Below are 22,544 nucleotides of genomic sequence, written 5' to 3' on the forward strand. Positions count from 1 at the left end.
ACTTGAAGGTAAATCGGCAAATAGTAATGCGCCATCGCGTCATCTGCAGAAATCCGAAGAGCAGGATTGCACAGTAATAATTTCTATGGAATTCAAAAGGGAAGTCAAAAAAAAATCTTGAGAAATATCATAATTGTAGTCAATTCCTGAAGTAAATCTCTGCCTTTGGGACTCATCTTTGGAACAACGTGCGCGAAGCTACTTGCTGGTTGATAGATGGGTAATGGCTTGTAGTCTGGCAGTTGAGATATACCAGGCCAAACTTTTTCGTTTGAAGTTCCTATCGATTAATTTAATAGATATATGGTTGCCCTCCGTAAACCACTGTAGAATTCCGTACCAAGTAACTTGAATATCCGTTTTGAGTTGGTCGTCAATATCGCCTCCAGGAAAAAGGTGTCGCCCCGCGCCGGCAAGTTCTAAACAGATGAAATACTGATCACAAAATTGAATAGGACAGCAACGTTACCAGCAAACATGCAGCCCACAGACCACATATCAAGGGAAAGTTTTTTTTCTTTTTTCAAATCCGGTATCCCGTTTATACTACTTCTTGTTTCATATGTATGTCGTGTTTGAGGGAAAGTATAAGAATAGCAAACTACGCCATCTTGCAGTCAAGAGGGCAATGGCAAACTCGTTAATCATGTCATAATCGGTTGTCTTCATTTTTCCTAACATATCCTCTCCATGCTGATGTCATGTTTGAGGGAAAGTTTTTTCAAACCCGTTATCCCGTTTACACTACCTCTTGTCTCATATGCATGTCGTGTTTGAGGGAAAGTGTAAGAATAGCAAACTACGCCATCTATCAGTCAAGAGGGTAACTTCCTATCTTGACTGTTTAGCATCAACTCCCTCTACTCTATTATTCTGTGTGACTTATGTCAAGAAGTTCTTATCTCCACTCTTACTGTGATCTCTCTCCCGAACAGACTGTAAGTGCCAAAAGACAGATATTGTATGACATACTTGGAATAGTTTAAATAAATGACCTCAGTTAATTGCATATATATTGTACCAGTTTATTTAAACTTCACAAAAATGTACTAAACAAAAACAAATGTGGCCCCGTGGTGAAAATTATTGACCAAAAGAAGAAAACATGTGTAGAAAACCAAAAGTAATTTGAGTCACTGACCTTGTCCAGACCGTTATCATTCTTACCGTTAAGGAAATTTTAAAAAAGAAAATGTTGTCGCCCATGTATTATTTTACGAGATTCCGTTAAAACTCAAAGCGTGCATTGCGTCACTAAATAACCGTAAGGCCGTACCCCCTGCTGAATTCAACCCAAAAGGGAAAAGTGCAGTCAACTTCTTTTTCCTGGTCTTTATTTTTTTCACTGGATGTTTTCAGTCCAGTAGCGCTTCTGCCAAGGATAGTTTGTTGACGGATTCTGTGCTGCACCTTGTGACTATAGTTACGGCGATTTAAATCTGAAATATTTATGAAAGCAAGTGCGGCCAAGTGTCTGTTGATATCAAATCGATTGGCGATCATCGATGCATGTGAAAGAGCGTTGCGCACGGCAACAGCTTGTTTATTTCGTTTCGTGTTGCCAAAAAAGCAAAATGACAGACTGACTGTGCAATAAAACGACGTAACTGAGCCAACAGCCTGCGCCAGTTAGGTCATCGCCCACCACGGGATCAAGGGCCGTGCGCTGGCGTCGACAGTGCTAATAATTTGCTGACACCACAACCAATTTTTCATGAAATAGTATAAGCTCTCAATCAGTCAACTTCCTGTTGCAGTGTACGTTGGCGGACTTGATTTTATTCTTTGACTCGATTTTAAAAATGTCAAACAAATGTTTGTGATTTTCTGTTTCAATTTTTGCGCATTCAGTGCACGGTAGTGTGAAAGTGACAGTCACTAATAGGACAGGAATGCAAATGCTGATCCCATGACGTCATTTTAAAACAGGCCTGTTCTACTATACTCGTGTGTGCAACTCTTCTCTAGTCGGTACAAGATAACCAGCAACTTATCAATTACTGCATTCAAAGATTACGTTCACTACATGTATAGGATATACGAACCCCACACACAGTCTGTCGATCTTATCTTCCAGTCCAGTGACCGTCTGCCAAGCCATGGCGTTTATTCGTTGTTAGTTATTTCCATTTCATCAGTTGTGTTGCACAGCAGACAGAAGAGAGAGAAAGTCTTTGTCGCTGGGCTGACGCGACGCATTACGACTCCAAGTTCAATCCGGGCCACTTTCGAAATGGTTTTCTCGGATTCGCCCGATTCTGACGATTCATTTGACGATGTCGACCTCGCTTGCGAAATCCCTCCCGATTTGGAAGAAGGGTATTTGACTGTTTGATTTATGTTTTTTAACTTCTCAAGTTTGTTACCAGATTTCTAACAGCTTTTCGCTCGCAGGTGCAGAGGCCTTGATCTGGGCACGTTGCATCAGACTCTGCCGGAAGCATTGTGGGACAGGCACGAACGCCGAGCTCCCGCTTCCAAATACAAGCCCTCCAGAGACATGGGCAGGTACAAGGCATCTTTAAAAAATTGGATGCCCGTTAGAAAGAGTAACAAGTAAGTTTCACCTTTCTACTTTCTAGTTATTACAATTTGACGCCAGTTATTTGATTTGTTTGCCATCAGAAATCGGGATCAGATGCCATTGGACCAGGCTGGATTCTTTTCCTATTTGACATTCAGCTGGGTTGGACCCTACATGACAAAGGCTTACAGATATGGCCTTCAACCCGAAGATGTCCCTTTATGTTCAACTAGAGACGGGTGCGATCACTGCGCCCAAAGGTATAACTTGATTTGATTGTAACTTTGATCGTGTTTTTAAATTCCATCTGGAATTTCTGATTGCAACAGGGTGGAATTCATGTGGAACGAGGAAGTCTTGCGCAACGGCATTCAAAAGGCTTCACTTAGACGAGTTGCTTGGAGGTTTACTCGAACCAGAATTTTAACGGGCATCTTCTTGTATTTTCTCTCCCTAGTCTTTGGATTTCTAGGGCCTGTGAGTCTTAGTCGTCAAATTTCCTCCGTCTGAACCGATAGGAAAATATTAACAAATTTCGGTATATCTATAGGTTTATCTTATGACGCAATTACTACGATTTTGTCAAGACGAAGAAGCGCCTTGGTGGCACGGCGCATTTTGGGCCGTTGGAATGGCCGTCTCTGAAATGATACGCATTCTACTTTTTGGAGCGTCGTGGGGCGTGTCTTACAGGTACATATGCCTAGTTCAAATTTTAGTTTGCGCATTTACTTATCGCAGTTCTTGTCGAAACTATTCAGAACGGGCATCCGGTTGAGATCAGCCGTCACGACGATGCTCTTCAAAAAAGTGATGCGCCTTTCTAGTCTGGGAGATAAATCCATCGGCGAAGTATTTTAAAAAAGCTCATACATAGTTACTTATAATTGACAGATGTACTGATTGCATTGATTTAGGTGATCAACTTGTTCGCAAACGACAGTCAGCGAATTTACGATGTCTGCAGTCTGGGCCCGTTACTTTTCGGCGGTCCGTTCGTCGCTATCATTGCGACTTTTTACGTCGTTTACTTGCTCGGCCCTCACGCTCTGATCGGAATGCTCGTGTTCCTTCTTTACTACCCCGTCCAATATGGCGTTTCCTTCTTAACTGGTAAGGGAAAACAAATGTCAATCATTCTACCTGATGTTAAAAATGGATGATTTAAAATTTAGGATACTGCCGGCGACGAACGATTGTCATCACCGACAAGCGCGTCACCTTGATGAAAGAGCTTCTCACCTGCGTCAAGCTGATCAAAATGTACGCTTGGGAGAAACCTTTTTCGAAAACAATTACAGGTAAATATCATTCAAAAGCTGATTTGTTATATAACCAACCGAGAATCATCATCTCATTCAGATATCCGGAAGAGTGAACGCTTCTTACTGGAAATGACGGCCTACGTCCAATCAATCAGCGTTGCTCTCACGCCCGTCGTTCCCGTTCTTTCCGTCATCGTGACTTTCCTGGTTCACATATCTCTAGGATACGAGCTATCGCCAGCCGAGGTGCGTAAATTAATTATGCAACATGAAACGGTACAAATGATCGAATTGATCACGTTACCTTTTCCATCCCAAGGCTTTCGCCGTTGTGGCCGTTATGATTGCCCGAGTTCGCCCTTCTTTGAACGGAGCTCGTGAAGCTTTAAAAACCTGGGACGAAGCCAGCGTCGTTTGGCCCCGCTTTGAGGTTCGTTTACTTTTACAACTTTTTGATTTTACTCAACAACACCGCCATCATTTCTTATTGACCTAAGAGGGTTTTAGGGCTGGAGGAAATGAAATCAAGTCTTCAAAAGCCGCTGGATCGGAGTGTGGCAGTGGCCATCTCCGAGGCAACTTTCGCTTGGCACTTTGCACCGCCGTCCAAAGAGACGAAAAAGCAGAAACGAAAACGGTAGAATTGATTTTCAAAATTATTTTACCGATCTCCCGAGTGATTTGTACAACCGCTGTTTTAATTGTTATAGGAAAACCCAGAAAGCCGGCGGACTTGAAACCTTACCTCTCCCGCTTCAGTTTCCACCACCGCCCATTCTGATTGACATCGATCTAATCATTTCCAAAGTAAACGAAACAAATTCAAAATGGCATTCAGCAAATGGCTAATCTTTAGTTACTTAATTATAGGGACATCTGGTGGCTGTTTGCGGAGCGGTGGGAGCGGGTAAATCTTCCCTGCTGTCGGCCATTCTCGGCCACATGAAAACCAGCCGCGGTCGGGTGTCGGTCGACGGCTCGTTCGCTTACGTCTCGCAACAGGCGTGGATCATGAACAGCAGCCTCCGAGATAACATTCTTTTCGGAGAAGCTTTCGATCCTAAAAGGTATATATCCCTGCGCCAATCATTTTAATAACCTTAATTAATACGAGCATTTATCGCCGAAATTCAATTGGTATCAATAGGTATTACGACGTCATTTCAGCGTGCGCTCTCAGTCAAGATTTGGACGTGCTACCTGCAGGCGATGATACCGAAATCGGAGAGAGGGGAATCAATCTGTCTGGCGGACAAAGACAACGAGTTTCCATGGCGAGAGCACTCTATGCCGATAGGTATAGCGAAATATTTTTATTAAATACTAAATAAAATTAATGACATTTGGTTTGATATCAAATGTACAGGGACATTTATCTTCTGGATGATCCGCTCAGTGCAGTGGACGGGCATGTCGGTAAACACATATTCGAGCAATGCATCCGCGGAGCGCTAAAGGGAAAGACGGTAGTATTTGTGACTCACCAGCTTCAGGTAATTTGGCTTTTAATTTAAGAGACTCGCTCGTTTTAAAAACAAAGTTAATTGCAGTATTTAAGTCAATGTGACGAAGTCATCTTTATGGACGACGGCCGTGTCTTGGATCAAGGCCGGCACGTCGATTTGATGAGCCGCAGTGGACCTTACTCGACACTCATTCACACATTTTTAAGTCAAGAGGAGAACCAGCAAACTGAAGAAGAAGGAATTGAGAATTCTCGTTCAATCAGCGGAGGGTATAAAATGACACAAATTGGTTTCACAATTTGAATAGAGAATTTTATCCTTGACTATAACTTTAATGTGTATAGGTCTAACGGAGTGTCTCCTATTCAATCGCTGCCCACTTTGCCTGCAAAGGGATTAAATCTGCCGAATCCTTCAACTGGGACTAACGAATCCACGCAGTCCAAAAAAGCTGCCAAGGAGATCATAATTCCGGATTTACAAGTTCCCGTCGCAGTAAGTGGCCGTCTGACGGAAGCCGAGAAAATGGAAAAGGGATCGATCCCGTGGAGCACATTCCACCTCTACATCAAGTCTGCTGGCGGCTATATCATTTCCTGTTTGGTCCTTTTAACTTTCATCCTCAACATCTTCAGCACCGGTACGTCTCCCAAATGTTTAAATATCAAAATTTAGTCGAACTCTAAAAATATTTCTTTTTATACAGCCTTCAGCTCATGGTGGCTTGCACACTGGCTCAACAACGGTGTAACGGTAATATCTCCACTTACTAGTCACATTCAAAATTCAAATTGAATTAATTCATTAATTTAACAAAAATTTTGGCTTTAAAAAATTACAGAATGCGACAAGAATGGTGGGGAACGAAACGGAATATTACATGAGCGTTACGACTCATCCGGATGTTCAGTTCTACCAATCGATTTACGGAGCCTTCATTTTGGTCATCTTGCTCACCAGTTTACTGAGAAGCTTTTCCTTCATGAAAGTAATAAAACGAATAATTTATTCATTAAACCGACAGCGTTCAACTGTTTTTCAATAGACATGTCTTCGAGCATCGAGCGCAATTCACGACAAATTATTTGTCAAAATCTTTTGTTGCCCGATGCGTTTCTTCGACTCGACGCCCGTCGGAAGAATCATCAACATCTTTTCGCGCGATTTAGACGAAAGTAATTTAATAATACTATTTAATTTGACCTGCATGAACATCTAAACTCATTAAATCCCTTTTTTGTTTCTGTGTTTGCCGCGTAGTCGATAGCCGCATTCCATCATCCACCGACACACTGATTCAGAACATTCTGATTGTCATCATGTCCATAGTTTTCGTCGTGATGGCCGTTCCTTGGTTCCTAGTCGCTCTGGTCGCATTGACTCTCATCTTCGCCATGTACAGCCGAGTGTTCCGTCGTGGACTGCGCGATCTGACGCGACTGGAACACGTTTCCCGATCCCCAATCTACAGTCACGTCGATGCCAGTATTAACGGACTGAGTACGGTTCACGCGTTCGGCAAACAACGCCATTTTGTCTCCAAGTAAGTTTAACATTCACCGCGAATTAAGCGTTCATATGTCTAGCTAAAAACAAAAATTGTACTTTAAGGTACGTCATCCTGCAGGACGAAAACTCTTCGGCTTATTTCCTTTTAAGTTGCAGTCACCGCTGGCTGTCTGTCCGACTTGATTTTATTACAGGTACAAATAACAGCAGAAATTTAGACTTCGTGAAATTATTTGACTATAAAAATTTGGTTTGGATTATAGTCTGCGGAATGGGAATAACGGCAGGATTGATAGTTGGACTACGAGGAACGATTCCGGCAGCTTCAGCCGGATTGGCTTTGGCCTACGCCAGCCAACTGTCAGGAATCATGCAGTACGTCGTCCGATTAGCTTGCGAAACGGAATCGCGCTTCACTTCCGTCCAGCGAATGCAGACTTATCTCTTGGTAAAATCAAATATAATCAAAGGGCAGAAATTTGAAATTTAAAAAAAAATACGTAATGCTGTTCTATTTGGAAAGACTTTGGAAAGCGAAGATCCCGCTATTGTGAAAGATCGACGGCCGCCAGAGGATTGGCCGGTTAAAGGAGCTATTAAGTTTTCCAACGTCAAAATGCGCTACAGACATAATTTGCCGCTCGTCTTGGATGGCGTTTCGTTCGACATTGAACCGCAAGCTAAAATTGGTAGGCTCCTTTTCAATCCTTAATTATTTATCAATCACGAAGACCTCACAAGCTTATTTTAATTTCAGGTATCGTCGGGAGAACGGGTTCGGGAAAATCGTCGCTGGGGGTCGCCCTGTTTAGGCTGGTGGATTTGACGTCAGGTCTAATCAAAATTGACGGAATTAACATTTCGGAAATTGGACTAGAAGATCTTCGCTCGAAACTGTCCATCATCCCTCAGGATCCGGTTCTGTTCATCGGTACAATTAGGTGGGTTTAAAATTCTACTTTTGCATTGAATCAATCGCAATCGATAATCGGTATTATTATGTCTGCACAGGTATAATTTGGATCCCTTTCAAAAGTACACTGACGAGGCCATTTGGGAAGCTGTGGAGCGAACGAATATGAAAGATAAGATTAAAGCGCTGCCCCAAAAGCTGGACAGTCTAGTCACTGAAAACGGCGAAAATTTCTCTGTGGGCGAACGGCAGTTGCTGTGTATGGCCAGAGCTCTTTTGCGCCACAGTAAGGTGCGAACAAGAATTTTGGCGAAATAATTGAAACGAATTTTAAGGTCGCAAAGATGTTACGAGCTAAACGACATTGTGTGTTGCAGATTCTACTTTTAGATGAAGCCACAGCGGCCATTGATACGCAGACGGACTTTCTTGTGCAGAAAACATTGCGCGAGGCTTTCAAAAATTGTACAATTCTAACGATTGCGCATCGTCTCAACACGGTCATTCAATGTGACAAAATTCTTGTACTTAACGACGGAAAAGTATTCAAATTTTTCAGAATAAGTTGTGAACGCTAATAACAAACTAAATAATTTGTTAACAGGTGATTGAATTTGACAAACCGTCGGTACTGATGGCCAAAACAGATTCTATTTTTGCTGGAATGATGTCCGTTGCCGAAGTCTCTGACGACTGTCTCTTAGAGCTTTAAGAAAATGAACTTAATTGATTCCTTAATATGTTTTTAAAAAACCTTTAAATGAAACAAAAATCTTAATAATTATATCATTTAATTTTATTTGTCATGACTTTGTCGAAACTACCTAAACCTTTATTAACTGCGCACATATAAAACAAACATGAAAAATTGATTGTTGTTTTTTAAAAGTGTAACGAGAAGGTGCCGGTGTAACGGCAATATTTTCTAGTTGCACTCTGCTTGAAGTGTTTGAAGAATTAAAATATTTCAGAATTCGATTGTTTATCCACAGTCAAATTAGGGAGGTATAAAACAAGCCTGATCTGCATAGTCGTTCCATAAATGAACTATTTCATGAACCCTTCTGGGGTAAACAAAAACGGCAAGAGAAAAGAATTTCACTTTTTTTAAATAGGTAAAATGAGAATGAGTGATAAACGGTAAAAGTGAATGAGACTGAAAGTAGTGGGGCAGGGCTGTACGCACAAGAAGAAGCGCAGTAGTTTATGAGAGAGGAAAAAAGACGGGCATTTTTTCCCCCTCTCCACAACTGGATGTCGCTAAATATTAATGGGATATAAGGTCCCTACGATCGATGGCCATCTCACGCAAAAAGTTGTTATCTATAAAAGGCTCAGGGCATAGCTCAGGAATAATCGCACTCCGTACTATGTAACGATATACACTCAACGCCACCCCATAGTCAAAAAGGGAGAAGTAGAACATAGATATATTTTTCCTACCTTTAAGCCCGGGAAATGCGGCCAGGCATCACCAAGTGTTCCATCCGCAGAATCCACCAGGCGAGATGGGAAAAGGGCCTCAGACTCATTAACACCTCCACACCCGCACTCACATGGGTGTACGCGAGGACAGAGGGAATTTTAAATGGGGGAAAAGCGAGATCCGTAACTCAAATGACATCGTGGTTTCTCCAATCATGGATGCATGGATGGATGCAGTTTATCTAAATAAAAAAAAAAATGGGTTACAAAAAATATTTCCAGTATAAAAAACAAGTAAGGAAAAGTTAAAACTGAGACAATGGGTAAACCCTAAAAATATAAGGTTAACAAGTTGCATTTATGCAAGTCATGCATCATAAAACATCTAGTAGGTCACAGTCACAGGAATAAAATAAGTAACAAAAATCATTACCCAATAAGTGATGATACTAAGATTGTTGCTGCTGTCAGGTCAAACAGAACTTGATATCTTGTTGTTGTGATGGCTGGCTCAGGTCTCAAATCTGCACATGAAGAAAAAGGTTAATATGGTGCAAACAAACTGCCATACATTGACAGCATGATAAATGCTAGTCAGGAACTAACATTTACAAATTTGGAACAGGGTTCCTCTTCTATTTTAGCTCCCATAATCCTTCTCCTGGTATTCTTAGTTTAATTTACCTACCGAACAGCATGGAATCTTAACTAAATAAGCGATTCTATGTTAAAGAGAACTACCAGAGTTTAGACACGCGATGACCACATTTTTGTAATTTCATTTGCTGGCCTATTTTTCGTTCAGCCATGTGTACGTTGTCAAAAAATTTATCGTTCCGTTTCCTTTGTAATCTATAACCTTCGTCTCTTTTTCGAAAATTACTTCGTTGCTTGTACCAAATAGACAGACCATGAGACCTGCTTGTACAACAACGAATTAACGTAAGCAGACGAGTGAGACGACACTAATTTTCTAATTAGTCTGCTTAAGAATTTAGACGATTTATATATCGATAGAAATTAGAAATATTGAAATCGGGATTCCTTCGAGATCTGGTTTCATTATTCGTTCTTTAAAGCTAAACAAACAGATGTAATTCAATTATTTACTGTCCGTTGTGTGTGACGAAGGAGCAGGGAATATCTAACTCTGTTGTGGATCCTTGATTGGATCCCAATGGGACACGATTTTAATTGTGTACACACTCCTTAACAGCTAAAACAAATTGACTGTGGTTTTTCCGCCAATCTCTTTATCTCTTATTAGTACCAATGTGTGTCAGTTTAATAGAGATCGACGAACTTTCAGTTAAGAGCAAAACAAATTTTTCCGCCCATTTCAAATCTCAGAAAATCATCAACTTCGTCAACTTCAACAAAAAATAATTCTTCATTGACATATCAATTAAAGTGAAAACGTATGTTCGACGAGATAACAAAAAAAGGACGTCTGATCGACGGAGGAGCCATAGACATTCTCATTCCACTGATGGAATGAAAAGAATAGACGTTTATTTCTGTACGATAGCGCATCGATTACCTCTTCATGGACCCTGGGAGAGAAATTCACGACGCTGTTGACGAAGGGTATATATTCAGACATGTCAACTAATTTTATTTCCTTGTTTTATTGAACAAAATTTCTTAAATCGAATTGGCTGCTTAATAAGATATGTCGACGTAGACCTCGGTGATTTATCACACACCATTTTCAGTCGATCGGACGAGAAAAATGAAAGCCGACGTTCAGCTTCTTCTGGCGGTTGGGTTCAAAATCAGTCGGTTAAAAATCTTGTTCCCGAAAAGAATGACAACGATGAAAGGTACATTAAGAAAATAACAGCACAAAAGCTCTTTTTTTAATTTTGAGTGTTGTTAATTAGGACCAAGGAAACGATGCCGTTGGATCGTGCTGGCCTATTCTCCTTCATTACGTACAGTTGGCTGACAAAGTACATGAAACGAGCTTACAAGCAGGGACTCAAAAGAGATGACATTCCTCTCTGCTCCACAAAAGACAGTTGCGAAAACGCAGCTCAAAGGTGTCGTACAAAACATTCTTTTATTCTTTGACGATTTATTTTGTAAGTTTGGAACACTGAATTGACAAATAATTTATAGGCTTGGGCGTATGTGGAATGAGGAAGTAAAACGCCACGGACTTGAGGATGCGTCTTTGAAACGGGTGACCTGGAAATTCGTTCGATCACGCGTTCTGGTTAACATCATCCTGTACTTGACATCCATAGTATTCGGATTCATAGGGCCGGTAGGATCTTTTAAATTTTTAATCGTGTAAGAAAGTTATTAAATGCCTGTTTTCATTAATTTTATTAGATTTTCTTCATGCGCCGGTTAGTGCAATTTGTCCAGGATAACGACAAAGTGTGGTGGCACGGCGCAATCTTGGCGGCCGGAATGGCCGGATCTGAACTGATGCGCGTCCTTCTCTTTGGCATGTCGTGGGCCATCGCCTACAGAACGGGTTCACGACTCCGATCGGCCGTCATGGCACTTTTGTACAAGAAAGTGATACGACTGTCTACCCTGGGCGACAAATCCATCGGTGAAGTAAATTATCTCAAACAAAAAATAGATCCTTTTAGTTTCTCTCAACTTTGATTTCGTTTTAAATTAATCTTTAGATGATCAATTTATTTGCCAACGACGGGCAAAGGATTTACGAAGTGGCCAGTTTTGGGCCGTTCATCGTCGGCGATCCATTTGTGGCAGCCATAGGTATAGAGTAGCAACCAAGAAACTTATTTCCTGTTACTTAATAATTATCGGTTTATTATTTGTCATAAAATCAAAAGGTACCGGCTACACCATTTGGCTATTGGGGCCTCACGCCGCATTGGGTATGCTGGTCTTCGTCCTCTTTTATCCAGTTCAGTACTTGGTTTCCAGATTGACTGGATACTTCCGTCGTCAAACTCTGAAAGCGACAGATCAGCGCGTCCAGCTCATGAACGAACTGCTGATCTGCATGAAGCTCATCAAGATGTATGCCTGGGAAAAGCCATTTGCCAAGAGCATTAAAAGTAAATTCATTTTGATAATTATTTCTTTAAATACCATCTTACTATAATGACTTTATCTTCTAACGTTAGACATCCGAGAGAAGGAGAAAAAATATCTGGAGGCCACGGCCTACGTTCAGTCCGCTAGTGTCGCTCTCACGCCCGTTGTGCCCATCATCGCAGTCATCGTTACTTTTCTGGCCCATATCGGATTTGGATATGACCTTTCACCTGCCGAAGTATGACGTCGTCTTACATTTTTAAAATTTTATTACATAATTTTAACGTCATCTAGGGATTTGCTGTGGTGGCGGTGATGATCTCGAGAGTTCGACCGTCGCTTAACGGTGCCCGCGAAGCTTTGAAAACTTGGGACGAGGCTAGAGTCATCTGGCCGCGCATCAAGGTGTGTTCATTTCAATTTTTTAATTATTATCTTGTCTCTGAATTCTAGTTGATTCCTTTTCAATTAAAAAATTATTATTTGACAGAGCGTTTTGTCCATGGAAGAAATCCAGCCTTTTTCCGAAAAGCCAATAGATCGGAGCATCGCACTGGCCATTTATAATGGAACGTTTGTTTGGCACACTGCCGCCAAGAAGGCCAAAGCAAACAAAATGAGTTTGTATGAATTCCGCAATTTTTCTATTTTATTATTATTGTTTCATTTATTATCGTTATTATCTATTCAGTTGGGATCGCATCTGCTGCTGTTGTCGCCACCACGATCCTGAGAAGGAAGTACTCACGACGGCAATTCCGCCGAAACCGATTCCTGTTCTCATCAGCATTAATCTCATCGTGCCTAAGGTATATTCCTCCTCGATTGTTTTAATTCACTAATTTTACTTTACTGAAATTGTGTTATCTGTACGTAAGGGCCGTTTGGTTGGCGTTTGCGGAACGGTGGGATCCAGCAAATCATCGCTCATTTCGGCCATCCTCGGTCAAATGATTTTAGCGCAAGGGCGTGTCACGATTGACGGCTCTTTCGCTTATGTTTCGCAGCAAGCCTGGATCATCAATTGCACCCTGAGAGACAACATTCTCTTTGGCGAAACGTTTGACGTTGAAAGGTTAGTCATACCGTCTTCATTTCATTTACAAAATCTTTTAGTCTAACCAATTATTTTTTAATTCACAAAGATACAATCGCGTTTTAACGGTATGCGCTCTTGATCAAGACATTGGTATCCTCCCTGCTGGCGATCAGACGGAGATTGGCGAACGAGGCATCAATCTTTCCGGCGGGCAAAGGCAGAGAGTCGCCATGGCCCGGGCCATTTACGCAAATCGGTTTCCCATCTCACTTATTATTTCTTTTCAGCGATTAACGCTTACGTCAGAAAATTGATCATTCTTATTTTTCTACATTTATTTATTAGAGATATTTATTTATTGGATGACCCTTTGAGCTCCGTCGACAGTCACGTCGGTAACCACATTTTCAATTACTGCATCCGCGGTGCGCTTAAAGATAAGACCGTCATTTTCGTAACCCATCAACTTCAGGTGAAATTTTATTTTAATTTTTACTTTTTTATCATCATTTTACGTATTTTTTATTATCGAAAATGGCAGTACTTGAGCCAGTGCGACGAAGTCATCTTTATGGACCGTGGGCGGATTTTGGATCAGGGCCGGCACGTCGACTTGATGAAGCAGAACGAACGCTACGGATCGCTGATTCACGCGTTCCTGCACGATGAGAACGAAAAGAACCTGATTGAAATCGACGTCGACGACGGCCATATCATACCAGAAAATCAGTAAATCACCTCAGACGGCAGATTTTCAAAATAACTTTTAGACATTTTGGTTTTTGCAGTCCGTCTCAGATTTCCCCAGAAACGGCCACCCGGAAGAGGAAACAATTCGCGACGAAACGGGATTCTTCCGCCACGTCAAAGGAATCAGTCCTTGCCAACCACTCTATTGACGACGAACTCTGTCCCAGTGTGGATATTACCGTGGATACTGGCGGCCGACTGGTTCAGGATGAAAAGGTGGAAGTCGGCTCCATCCCCATGGAAACGTACAACACATACATCAAAGCAGCTGGCGGATACCTTCTTGCGATTTTTGTTTTTTCCATGTTCGTCATCAATGTGGTTGGCACTGGTATAAATTATTTAAAACATAGAAACTTCAAAGTTCTTAATCAATTAAACCCGATATTAATTTTTTTCTTGAAGCTATGAGCTCGTGGTGGCTAGCTCACTGGCTCGATGTGGGTGTTGTGGTAAGTAGTACGGGAAAATTATTAATTTAAATGTCAAGACTTCAATTTCGTCCCACTGATTTCAAACAGAATGCTAGTAGGATTGTCGACAACCAGACGGAATACTACCCGAGCGTCCGAGGCCATCCGGACCTTCATTACTATGAATTAGTTTATGGCCTGTTTATCTTAGTCATCGTCTTATCCAGCTTGATGCGGAGTTTCTTCTTTATCAAAGTATTTTTATCGTATGTAATTTAACTGTTTCTCATTTACTTTTACATTTATTTTCAAGGCATCTTTACGCGCATCAAATTTGCTTCATAATCGTCTACTCGTCAAAGTTTTCAACAGCCCGATGAGTTTTTTCGATTCCACTCCAGTCGGCCGGATCCTTAACATCTTTTCACGCGATCTGGACGAAAGTATTCAAACGATATTCCCTTCTAGATTATTAGTTTGATTCTAACGTGTATCGTACACCTTGAATTCATCAACAGCCGATTGCCGTTTACCTTCGTGCAACGAGGCCCTGACTCAGAATATGCTGGTCGTGACAATGTCGATGGTTTTCATAGCTATGGTCGTTCCCTGGTTCCTGATTGCTCTTCTCCTTCTGGCCATCTTCTTCGTCCTCATCAGCCGCGTCTTTCGCTGCGCTCTCCGCGATCTCAAGCGGCTGGAGAACGTGTCACGGTCCCCCATTTACAGTCACGTCACTGCTAGTATCAGTGGATTGAACACCATTCACGCTTTCGGCAAAGAAAGAGAATTTGTCTCCAAGTATAATTATCACTGGCTCAACTAGAGTTATTTAATAACCATTAACAATTGAATCTATTATGTCATATTTTCAGATTTATGGATTTATTTGACGAGAATTCTTCGACTTTTTTCTTGTTCACGTGCAGTATGCGCTGGCTGGCTGTGCGATTGGATTTCATAGCAGGTAGAACTTCATATCTTTAAACTAGTTCATTGCAATTGGATAGAAATGTGATTCTCCTATTTGCTGTTATTTTGCTCACAGTTTGCATCATGGGCATTACGGGTGGGCTTGTCGTGGGTCTCCGGGGCATGATTCCGCCAGCTTTCGCTGGTTTGGCATTGGCTTATGCGGGACAACTGACCGGAATCCTGCAAAACACCGTTAGATGGGCCTCCGAAACGGAATCACGCTTCACCTCCGTTCAACGGATGCAAACTTCTCTTCAGGTACATGCACATATTGTTCATTATTCATTTGTAATAAAAAAAGCAAGTGAAATTTTTAAACAATTGACTGGGTTGCTCATTTTAGACATTAGAAAGCGAAGGACCTGCGGTCATTCAAGAGCGTCGCCCGCCAAAAGATTGGCCGCAAAGAGGTTCGATCCTGTTTTCAAACGTTAAAATGCGTTACCGCCCGAATTTGCCGTTGGTTCTTAACAATGTTTCCTTCCACATTCGACCCAAAGAAAAAATTGGTATCTTTCGAGTCCAAAATCCTAATTACGCATATGCTAATAATTCAACATCTTAATTCAGGTATTGTGGGGAGAACAGGATCAGGGAAATCGTCGCTGGGCGTCGCCCTGTTTAGGTTGGTCGATCTGGCTTCGGGTTTGATTGAAATCGATGGAATCAACATCTCAGAAATCGGTTTGGAAGATCTGCGCTCAAAACTGTCCATCATTCCTCAAGATCCGGTCCTTTTCATCGGTACCGTTAGGTGAGTCGACAATTTGATGAGAACAATCGCCTTTTTTGAATGAACAAATCAACTCGTACGATATTACAGGTACAATTTAGATCCATTTCAAAAATACGACGACGACGTCATTTGGGAGGCCATCGAACGCACCAACATGAAAGAGAAAATCAAAGCGCTGCCCGGTCAACTGGACAGCGCAGTCATTGAAAATGGCGAAAACTTTTCTGTTGGAGAGCGACAGCTGCTCTGTATGGCCAGAGCTCTTTTGCGTCACAGCAAGGTGCGTATTATATCGCTCATTAAGTGTTGGAACAAAACATGTTATATGGAAAACGGATGAGCCTATAGATACTCCTGTTGGACGAAGCCACGGCGGCCATCGACACGCAGACGGACACTCTGGTCCAGAAGACTTTGCGCGAGGCTTTCGAAGATTGCACCATTCTGACGATTGCCCATCGTCTCAACACGGTCATCGAGTGCGATCGAGTCCTCGTCCTCCGAGATGGCGTCGTGGTCGAGTTCGACAATCCATTGGTTCTCCTGGGCGATTACCGCTCGTCCTTTGCCGGAATGATGGCCGCAGCACAAGACCGAAATCATTTGTCAGTATAGTTTATTCCTTTAGTTTTTTGGTTATAGGAAGGTTTGGTGGATTCACACAATAATAAATAAAAAAAAAGTCTCTGATGACCGACACGGACCGACGCTTTATCGAGGGCATTGGGATGGAATAAGTTTCCCGACACGTGTGCTGGCGGCGCGAGCGTGAATGACTCGCGTCCATTGTAAAGGGGAGAAAGAACCGTTGCATTTAGTGATAGACAAAAGTCAGAAGAAACAGTATTGTGTTGTTGGAATAAAAGAGCTTCCTCAATTACACTTCCTCCAAAGCGGTTTTGAGAATGAGCGAAATTCCATGACTATAAGGTGTAGTATCTTTTGAGTTGTGACGGTACGCAGTAGACACATATTGTACCTGCTGGAATTTTATATTGCTCTATTGGTTCTACCCGAAGTTAGTTCAGTTCTGTCGAAATCGGCTACACAACGAATTTCTTGCGCCTTACATGTTGATCCGCATTTCCAGCTCAAATTAATTGTGAAAATGACAATGCCGAGATTGGGCGTTCTCCTGCGTCGAGTCTTCCTTCCCCTCGGTTTGTTTTTGGTTTTCTTTCATGTGACGAAGATGGACGCTTTTACAAACATCCTCTGGCCGTCCAACGTGAATCGCAGTGAGTCGTCGAGTGGTGTCAACAGCACCCCCATCATTGATCACCAGCAGCGACAACCTCCTTGCTTCAAATATTTATCCGCTGGTCCAAGTAGGTCAACTTTTCTTTGAATTTCCTTTTTACATTTTCAATTGCACAATTGAAATTTGAATTGAATAACTAATAGGCTACTTTATTCATAAATGCTCCGTTTGTTGTCGGCAACATCCGGGCCCATTTCGCGAGTCAGCATTCGACACACCTCGATAACTCATTTGATTGAGGCAGAATTTTTTTAAATAATTTCCACTCTTTTGTAGAATAGTTAATATTTTTCTCGTGGGTTTTCTAAACTATTGTTTGTTTTTATTAAATTTCTATTTTCTCTTTTGGTGATTTGAATCAGAGTAAATTCGATTCAATTTTGAAAATACCTTTCACAGTCCGTTTGGTGATCAACACGACCCTACCGACGGATGAAGAGTTAAACGAGTTGTTTCCGCACATCCAAATGGGCGGGCACTGGCATCCGGAACACTGTCATCCAAGACAACGCCTCGGGATCTTTGTCCCGATGAAAAGACGTTGGCATCAACTGCCGATTTTCTTGAGGCATCTCCACCAAGTGTTAGTCTCCCAATGGCGTCATTACACAATTTTCGTCGTCGAACAAGCGGGTAAGATATTACGTCGCATAAAACATTTAATGAGAAATCCCAATTCTTCTAAACTCCTGTTTTAGACGGGGATCTTTTCAACCGCGGGAAATTACTCAACGCAGGTGTCATCGAAGCCTTAAGAATCCATCCCGATTTGGATTGCTTCATCTTGCACGACGTCGACACGCTACCCGAGACCAATTACGCCGTTTACAAATGCCACGAAGACCGCCAATTCGCCCTTCAAATGGCCACCTATCAGAGCAAAAGGGATTACCTGTAATTATTAGTAGTAGCCACAAGCTGGTATATAAGTACAGCGCAGCTACATTCTTCTTCTAAAATCCCACTGAAAACGAAAGTTACCGCTGGAATAATACTAGTCACTTTACAACTCGTGAGATGGCATTAGTATGAAGGAGATTTAAAAAGTAAACATACTGCACGTTATTTATGTGTTACTGTGATCGTTATTTTGAACTTTGGAACCTAGTTGTCATCGTAGCGCCAACGCGATAACACGAAGCAATTACTAGACTAATTGCGTCAATCAACGTAGTTTTTCCCGACCGACTTTGCTGCTATAAAATGTTTATCGTTTCATTTTCAAAATCGAGAGTTTAATAATTCGAAAAACAAAATTCCCTGTCGTAAGTTTTTTTTTAAATAAGCATATTAAGATTAAAGAACACTGCAAGCCAGTTTATATGACTGTTGTATCCGTCCACTACACCAGTTGATTTAAAAAAAATACTAATCATCTTTAGCTATGAGTAGGCCTATATACTTACATATTAGAACCGAGCGGGGCGATAGGACTAAATAGCGGCTAGGATCTTGGACGCCGATGGAAATTATTAATTTGCCAAAGAATTGTTATCAGTCTTTTTACCAAGAAATTCGTGTTTATAGATTTCAAATTGTAAAAAAAAAATGCAAAATTATGGAATTGTGTTGAAATATGTTGTACAAGTCGTCATTTACAAATTAGGACCGGTTATTATTTCGATAATCACGCTTAGAATCGTACTCTTTCTCTTTTCTTTCTTTTTGTTATTTTTCTAAAAATAAAAATAGTTCAGCTTACAAAGGCTACGCTGGAGGAGTCCTGGCCGTCCGCCGATCCCAATTCGAGGATGTCAACGGTTTCAGCAACGAATTCTGGGGCTGGGGCGGCGAGGACGACGATTTCGGCAACCGACTCCGCAACAAAAGCTACCGAGTGTATCCCGAATTGTCACGTGGCGGCTATTTCTACAGTCTCCATCATCCGCCAGAGCAGCCAAATCCTCTGCGGTAAGCGGCAGATAAATTTGCATACAACCCCAAATTAATCATATCTGCCGAGTCATCTGGCCTTATACACACAAGTGATATATGATTACGTCATTGCAGAGACGACATCATTCGAAAGCACAAGAGCAGCCATCTCCACGGCGAAGGGCTAGACAGCGTTAAGTACGTCGTTTTGAAATCGGAGCGGCGACGGCTCTATACCTTCTTGTCCGTTTCTATATTACAAGGGCCAGCCCGAGATCAACTGGCCGCCATCGGCTCCTCCTCGCGTCAAGAAGAAAGAAAAAAGAAGCGAGACCTTGAGCTACCAACGGGAGAAACCGCGTCGTAATCTTGTCTGCTCGCTGCTCCTGTTTACATAGTACGTCTAAGTTTATGACCGAATGATACAGCAGGTGTATAATAACCCAAAAATTTGCTTCGATATTAAAGTTGAACGAAAGTTAAATAGTTAGCGCTGGATTAAAGTCGATCTCATTAATTACACGGCGGGACGACATGTTGCTGGGCACATCTACCGGTGTGGAATGAAGTGATTCTTATTTGAAAATATACTATGAAACGGTCAAATGATTGTAGGCTAAACTATTATTTTCCAACTCGGAACTTCACTCGGGATTTTCACTTGTTTCACGGACCCGTGCATGTGCTCGTAATGTGGTTAGAAAAAAATAACAACCGGTTGTGTTTTACAACAGCAAGTTACGACATTGTTTTCACAAGGTAACCTTGGCTAAAAATCGCGTAGTACTACGAATTATACTACTAGTTTGTGTATATTCTATTCTGGAAAGAAAATAAAACAAAACGAACTGTAGTTTCTTTACGGATCGGGATATAGCGCATTTCGGTTTCTCTTCTATATCCCACATTTGTGCTAATTGCGACTTGAACACAATAAAACTTCATTCAAGATAATCCCGAAATTGATAGACCAGCAGCCAACAGGCATATAATTGAAGATTCGTGTTGACTTTGACTAAACCATCAAACCGAGTAAAAGTGCCAAAAAAGAAGTTTCGCATCGTCACGCTACGCCAACGAAAAATGGGATCCTCTCGCGAGTTTTCACTATTGCGCGCGCGCTCCTTATTTCGAATCAAATCAACAAATGCGCCTGGTCATCTGAAATGGGCAAAAAGCACACTCCAATCTAAATAAGGTCTATAGATTTGTATTCATATGTCAAAAGAGAGTGTCGAGAAACCGCAGGGCTGCACAGTAGCGCACTGGTAGCAGAGCTGACACGATATATTTTAAAGCGAAAGAAAATGAAATACGTTCCGCATAGTCGACCGCGCCAATGTCAATGAAACAAAACAAAAAAACAGACGGGTTACACGTCGTCATGTATGTATATGTATAGTCTATAACTATAGAACGGACTCTCTATTATGTTTCTCTCTCTCTCTGCTGGTTGTTTGCAGCATTGAAATTCAATGGCAGCGCCCAGGTATAAGGAATCTACAGCTCTATAGCGAAAGAGAGTCCGGTTACTCCGGGAGAAAACCTGCTTTTCTGCTTAGATACGGTACGTGTCGTAAATATAATGCCAGTGAAACCTAGTAGATGTATCCCTCGCAGCAGCAGGTTGAATAAGGATTATTTCATGACTTGGTCAAGGTCGTGATACTCGTTAAAAACACATATCTACCCCCCTTTTCTCTCTCTCCTGTGATCACTCTCCCTTTTCATCCTCTCTCTGATGGCTTGAGAGATTGATGGATTGTTATAGAACATCTATTCGAAGGCCTCAGCAGCCCTCTCTACCCTTGGCATCTTAACATAGACAATCCGGAGCGATCTATCGATCATCCGATAATACAAACACACACGAGAAGTTGACTTTGAACCCCATCGATGTCAATGGTCTCCCTGGAATTTCAGTCCATCCGGGCGCTGGTGGTGCTGGAAGTGAGAAAATCTAAGCTAGAGACCGAGGCCTTGAAAAATAAAAAATTTAATAAAAATAAAAGATTTTAATCGTGAAGTGCACGTATATATAACCATCACGGTCATCATCTCATCCCCTAGCTGTTTTCTTTTAAAAAACGAAGATTTCCACTTTCTCCGCGTTGTCCCAGCGCGTCATTTTAAATTTGATTTCTCTTTTTTCTAGCGCTGTTGTTTTATTTCATTAGTCACGCTACAAGCGTGTCAACTGCGCGTCAGCATTTTGTTGTTGGAAGAATACAAAAAAACAGCCAAACTTTTGGGACAAATCTGAAAGGCAAACAAAACAGTATAAGAACGATGAAAATTGAAATGAGACCCCGATTTCGCCTAGTCGTCGGAGCGTGAAAGAATTGCTGGCTGCCCTGAATCTGCCTTTATTCTCATTTGTTAATGTTGTTGTTTTTTTTTGCAAGGGAAAATCCCGAAAGCAAATCGACAACGCGCGCTTTCGTTCCGTTTCCATCCATTTACTGGTCTAATAATGCCAAATGTTGAAAAGGAATTGCTGAGTACACACTCTGCTATAACGATGTTTTGTTTTTATTTTGTGTGTTGGGGGGAAAGGTGTGTAAAAGTAAAGCAGAAACGAGTTGCCAATATTCCGGTTAGTGAGAAAATTATGTCAACACACACGTGTGTGCTGACGTAGTATACATCGCGGCTATAATGTTGGTCTGATTTGTTAGCGAGCTGGCAAAAAATCAAATCTGTTTTTTTGTCAAAGGAATCCGCAACTTAATTAGCTACCTTTTCCGCAAATTGAAATTAAGGATTGGCAAGTGTCAAGTACGCTTGAAAAACGCGTTTTTATTTCTTTCCAAAACAACAAGTTTGTCTTGCGTAATATGCGATTTTCAAAACTAGTATATATACATACAAAACTCTTGTATGATAATGCGCATGGCTTAAGAAAATTAGAAAGTTGACGGACGCTAGCGATCCGTCCAACTGTGTTCGCTCTCTGGCACAACTTGGCGAATGGGCTTGCAGGAGAGTTGGCGAATGAAAGATGGACACCCAATTTATTACAATGTTGTATAGTCGACTGGACTAAATTTTCGCTCTCTAGTTCGACCTCTCGGCGTTCTTCTATTTTGTTTTCCTTCCTCCGACTCTTTTCGCTTTTAACTTTTTTAGCACCTGCTGTGAGACTGGATTCGCGCCTGACCGATTTTCAAACGAGTCTCCTCGCCTATTTAGCTGGTCATCTCATATATTTCTTGTTCAATTATTGCTTGGTCATTTAGTTTGTGTGTGAATATCCAACCTTTTGGTTCTCAAAGCAAAACCCCAGTGGACCGGCTGACCGGCTGGTACGACCTTGAGGTAGCTAGCTTTTTTCTCTTTTCTCCTCTCTCTCTAATATCCCTTCAATGC

At 41.6% G+C, this 22,544-nt stretch overlaps 3 protein-coding genes and 1 long non-coding RNA gene across 7 annotated transcripts; 3 read left to right on the forward strand and 1 right to left on the reverse strand.

Annotated features, from left to right (window-relative positions):
- Positions 1-1,812: 1,812 nt before the first annotated feature.
- LOC124343575 (ATP-binding cassette sub-family C member 5-like) lies at positions 1,813-8,421 on the forward strand. Of its 3 annotated transcripts, XM_046796945.1 has the most exons (29): positions 1,813-1,971; positions 2,035-2,319; positions 2,395-2,556; positions 2,626-2,784; positions 2,854-3,001; positions 3,075-3,217; positions 3,286-3,376; positions 3,442-3,637; positions 3,700-3,825; positions 3,887-4,035; positions 4,109-4,219; positions 4,287-4,426; positions 4,500-4,596; positions 4,660-4,856; positions 4,937-5,086; positions 5,156-5,282; positions 5,340-5,524; positions 5,600-5,895; positions 5,962-6,008; positions 6,097-6,243; positions 6,301-6,430; positions 6,516-6,798; positions 6,867-6,958; positions 7,028-7,212; positions 7,288-7,453; positions 7,522-7,705; positions 7,776-7,968; positions 8,055-8,219; positions 8,282-8,421. In XM_046796945.1, exons 2-29 carry the CDS (start codon positions 2,234-2,236, stop codon positions 8,387-8,389), a joined length of 4,263 nt encoding a protein of 1,420 aa, XP_046652901.1. In that variant the 5' UTR covers positions 1,813-1,971; positions 2,035-2,233; the 3' UTR covers positions 8,390-8,421. The 3 variants fall into 3 exon arrangements, with proteins under 3 accessions (XP_046652901.1, XP_046652899.1, XP_046652900.1); XM_046796943.1 differs by lacking the exon at positions 1,813-1,971 and having other exon boundaries at positions 2,012-2,319; XM_046796944.1 differs by lacking the exon at positions 1,813-1,971 and having other exon boundaries at positions 2,012-2,319; positions 5,612-5,895.
- A 9-nt stretch (positions 8,422-8,430) lies between these two features.
- LOC124343926 lies at positions 8,431-10,025 on the reverse strand. The gene is made up of 3 exons (XR_006919450.1): positions 9,709-10,025; positions 9,536-9,626; positions 8,431-9,344 (listed from the first exon to the last, which is right to left on the reverse strand). It is a non-coding gene; the product is annotated as an uncharacterized LOC124343926 (long non-coding RNA).
- Positions 10,026-10,209: 184 nt separating this feature from the next.
- On the forward strand, positions 10,210-16,711 carry LOC124343579 (ATP-binding cassette sub-family C member 5-like). The gene is made up of 26 exons (XM_046796947.1): positions 10,210-10,689; positions 10,773-10,925; positions 10,986-11,144; positions 11,224-11,371; positions 11,440-11,673; positions 11,748-11,841; positions 11,919-12,146; positions 12,216-12,364; positions 12,421-12,531; positions 12,617-12,750; positions 12,818-12,935; positions 13,005-13,201; positions 13,272-13,421; positions 13,511-13,637; positions 13,707-13,894; positions 13,954-14,246; positions 14,321-14,367; positions 14,437-14,583; positions 14,642-14,771; positions 14,847-15,129; positions 15,204-15,295; positions 15,377-15,561; positions 15,647-15,812; positions 15,874-16,057; positions 16,127-16,319; positions 16,388-16,711. The coding sequence occupies exons 1-26, from the start codon at positions 10,649-10,651 to the stop codon at positions 16,652-16,654; spliced, it is 4,218 nt and encodes a 1,405-aa protein (XP_046652903.1). The 5' UTR covers positions 10,210-10,648; the 3' UTR covers positions 16,655-16,711.
- Positions 16,712-16,852: 141 nt separating this feature from the next.
- Positions 16,853-20,018, forward strand: LOC124343699 (beta-1,4-galactosyltransferase 2-like). 2 transcript variants are annotated; one of them, XM_046797139.1, is made up of 6 exons: positions 16,853-17,367; positions 17,700-17,933; positions 17,999-18,194; positions 18,993-19,211; positions 19,311-19,373; positions 19,439-20,018. In XM_046797139.1, the coding sequence occupies exons 1-6, from the start codon at positions 17,148-17,150 to the stop codon at positions 19,512-19,514; spliced, it is 1,008 nt and encodes a 335-aa protein (XP_046653095.1). In that variant the 5' UTR covers positions 16,853-17,147; the 3' UTR covers positions 19,515-20,018. The 2 variants fall into 2 exon arrangements, with proteins under 2 accessions (XP_046653095.1, XP_046653094.1); XM_046797138.1 differs by having other exon boundaries at positions 19,311-20,018.
- Positions 20,019-22,544: the final 2,526 nt, after the last annotated feature.

This window comes from Daphnia pulicaria, chromosome 6 (genome assembly GCF_021234035.1).
Source record: "Daphnia pulicaria isolate SC F1-1A chromosome 6, SC_F0-13Bv2, whole genome shotgun sequence".
Classification (NCBI taxonomy): Eukaryota; Metazoa; Arthropoda; class Branchiopoda; order Diplostraca; family Daphniidae; genus Daphnia; species Daphnia pulicaria.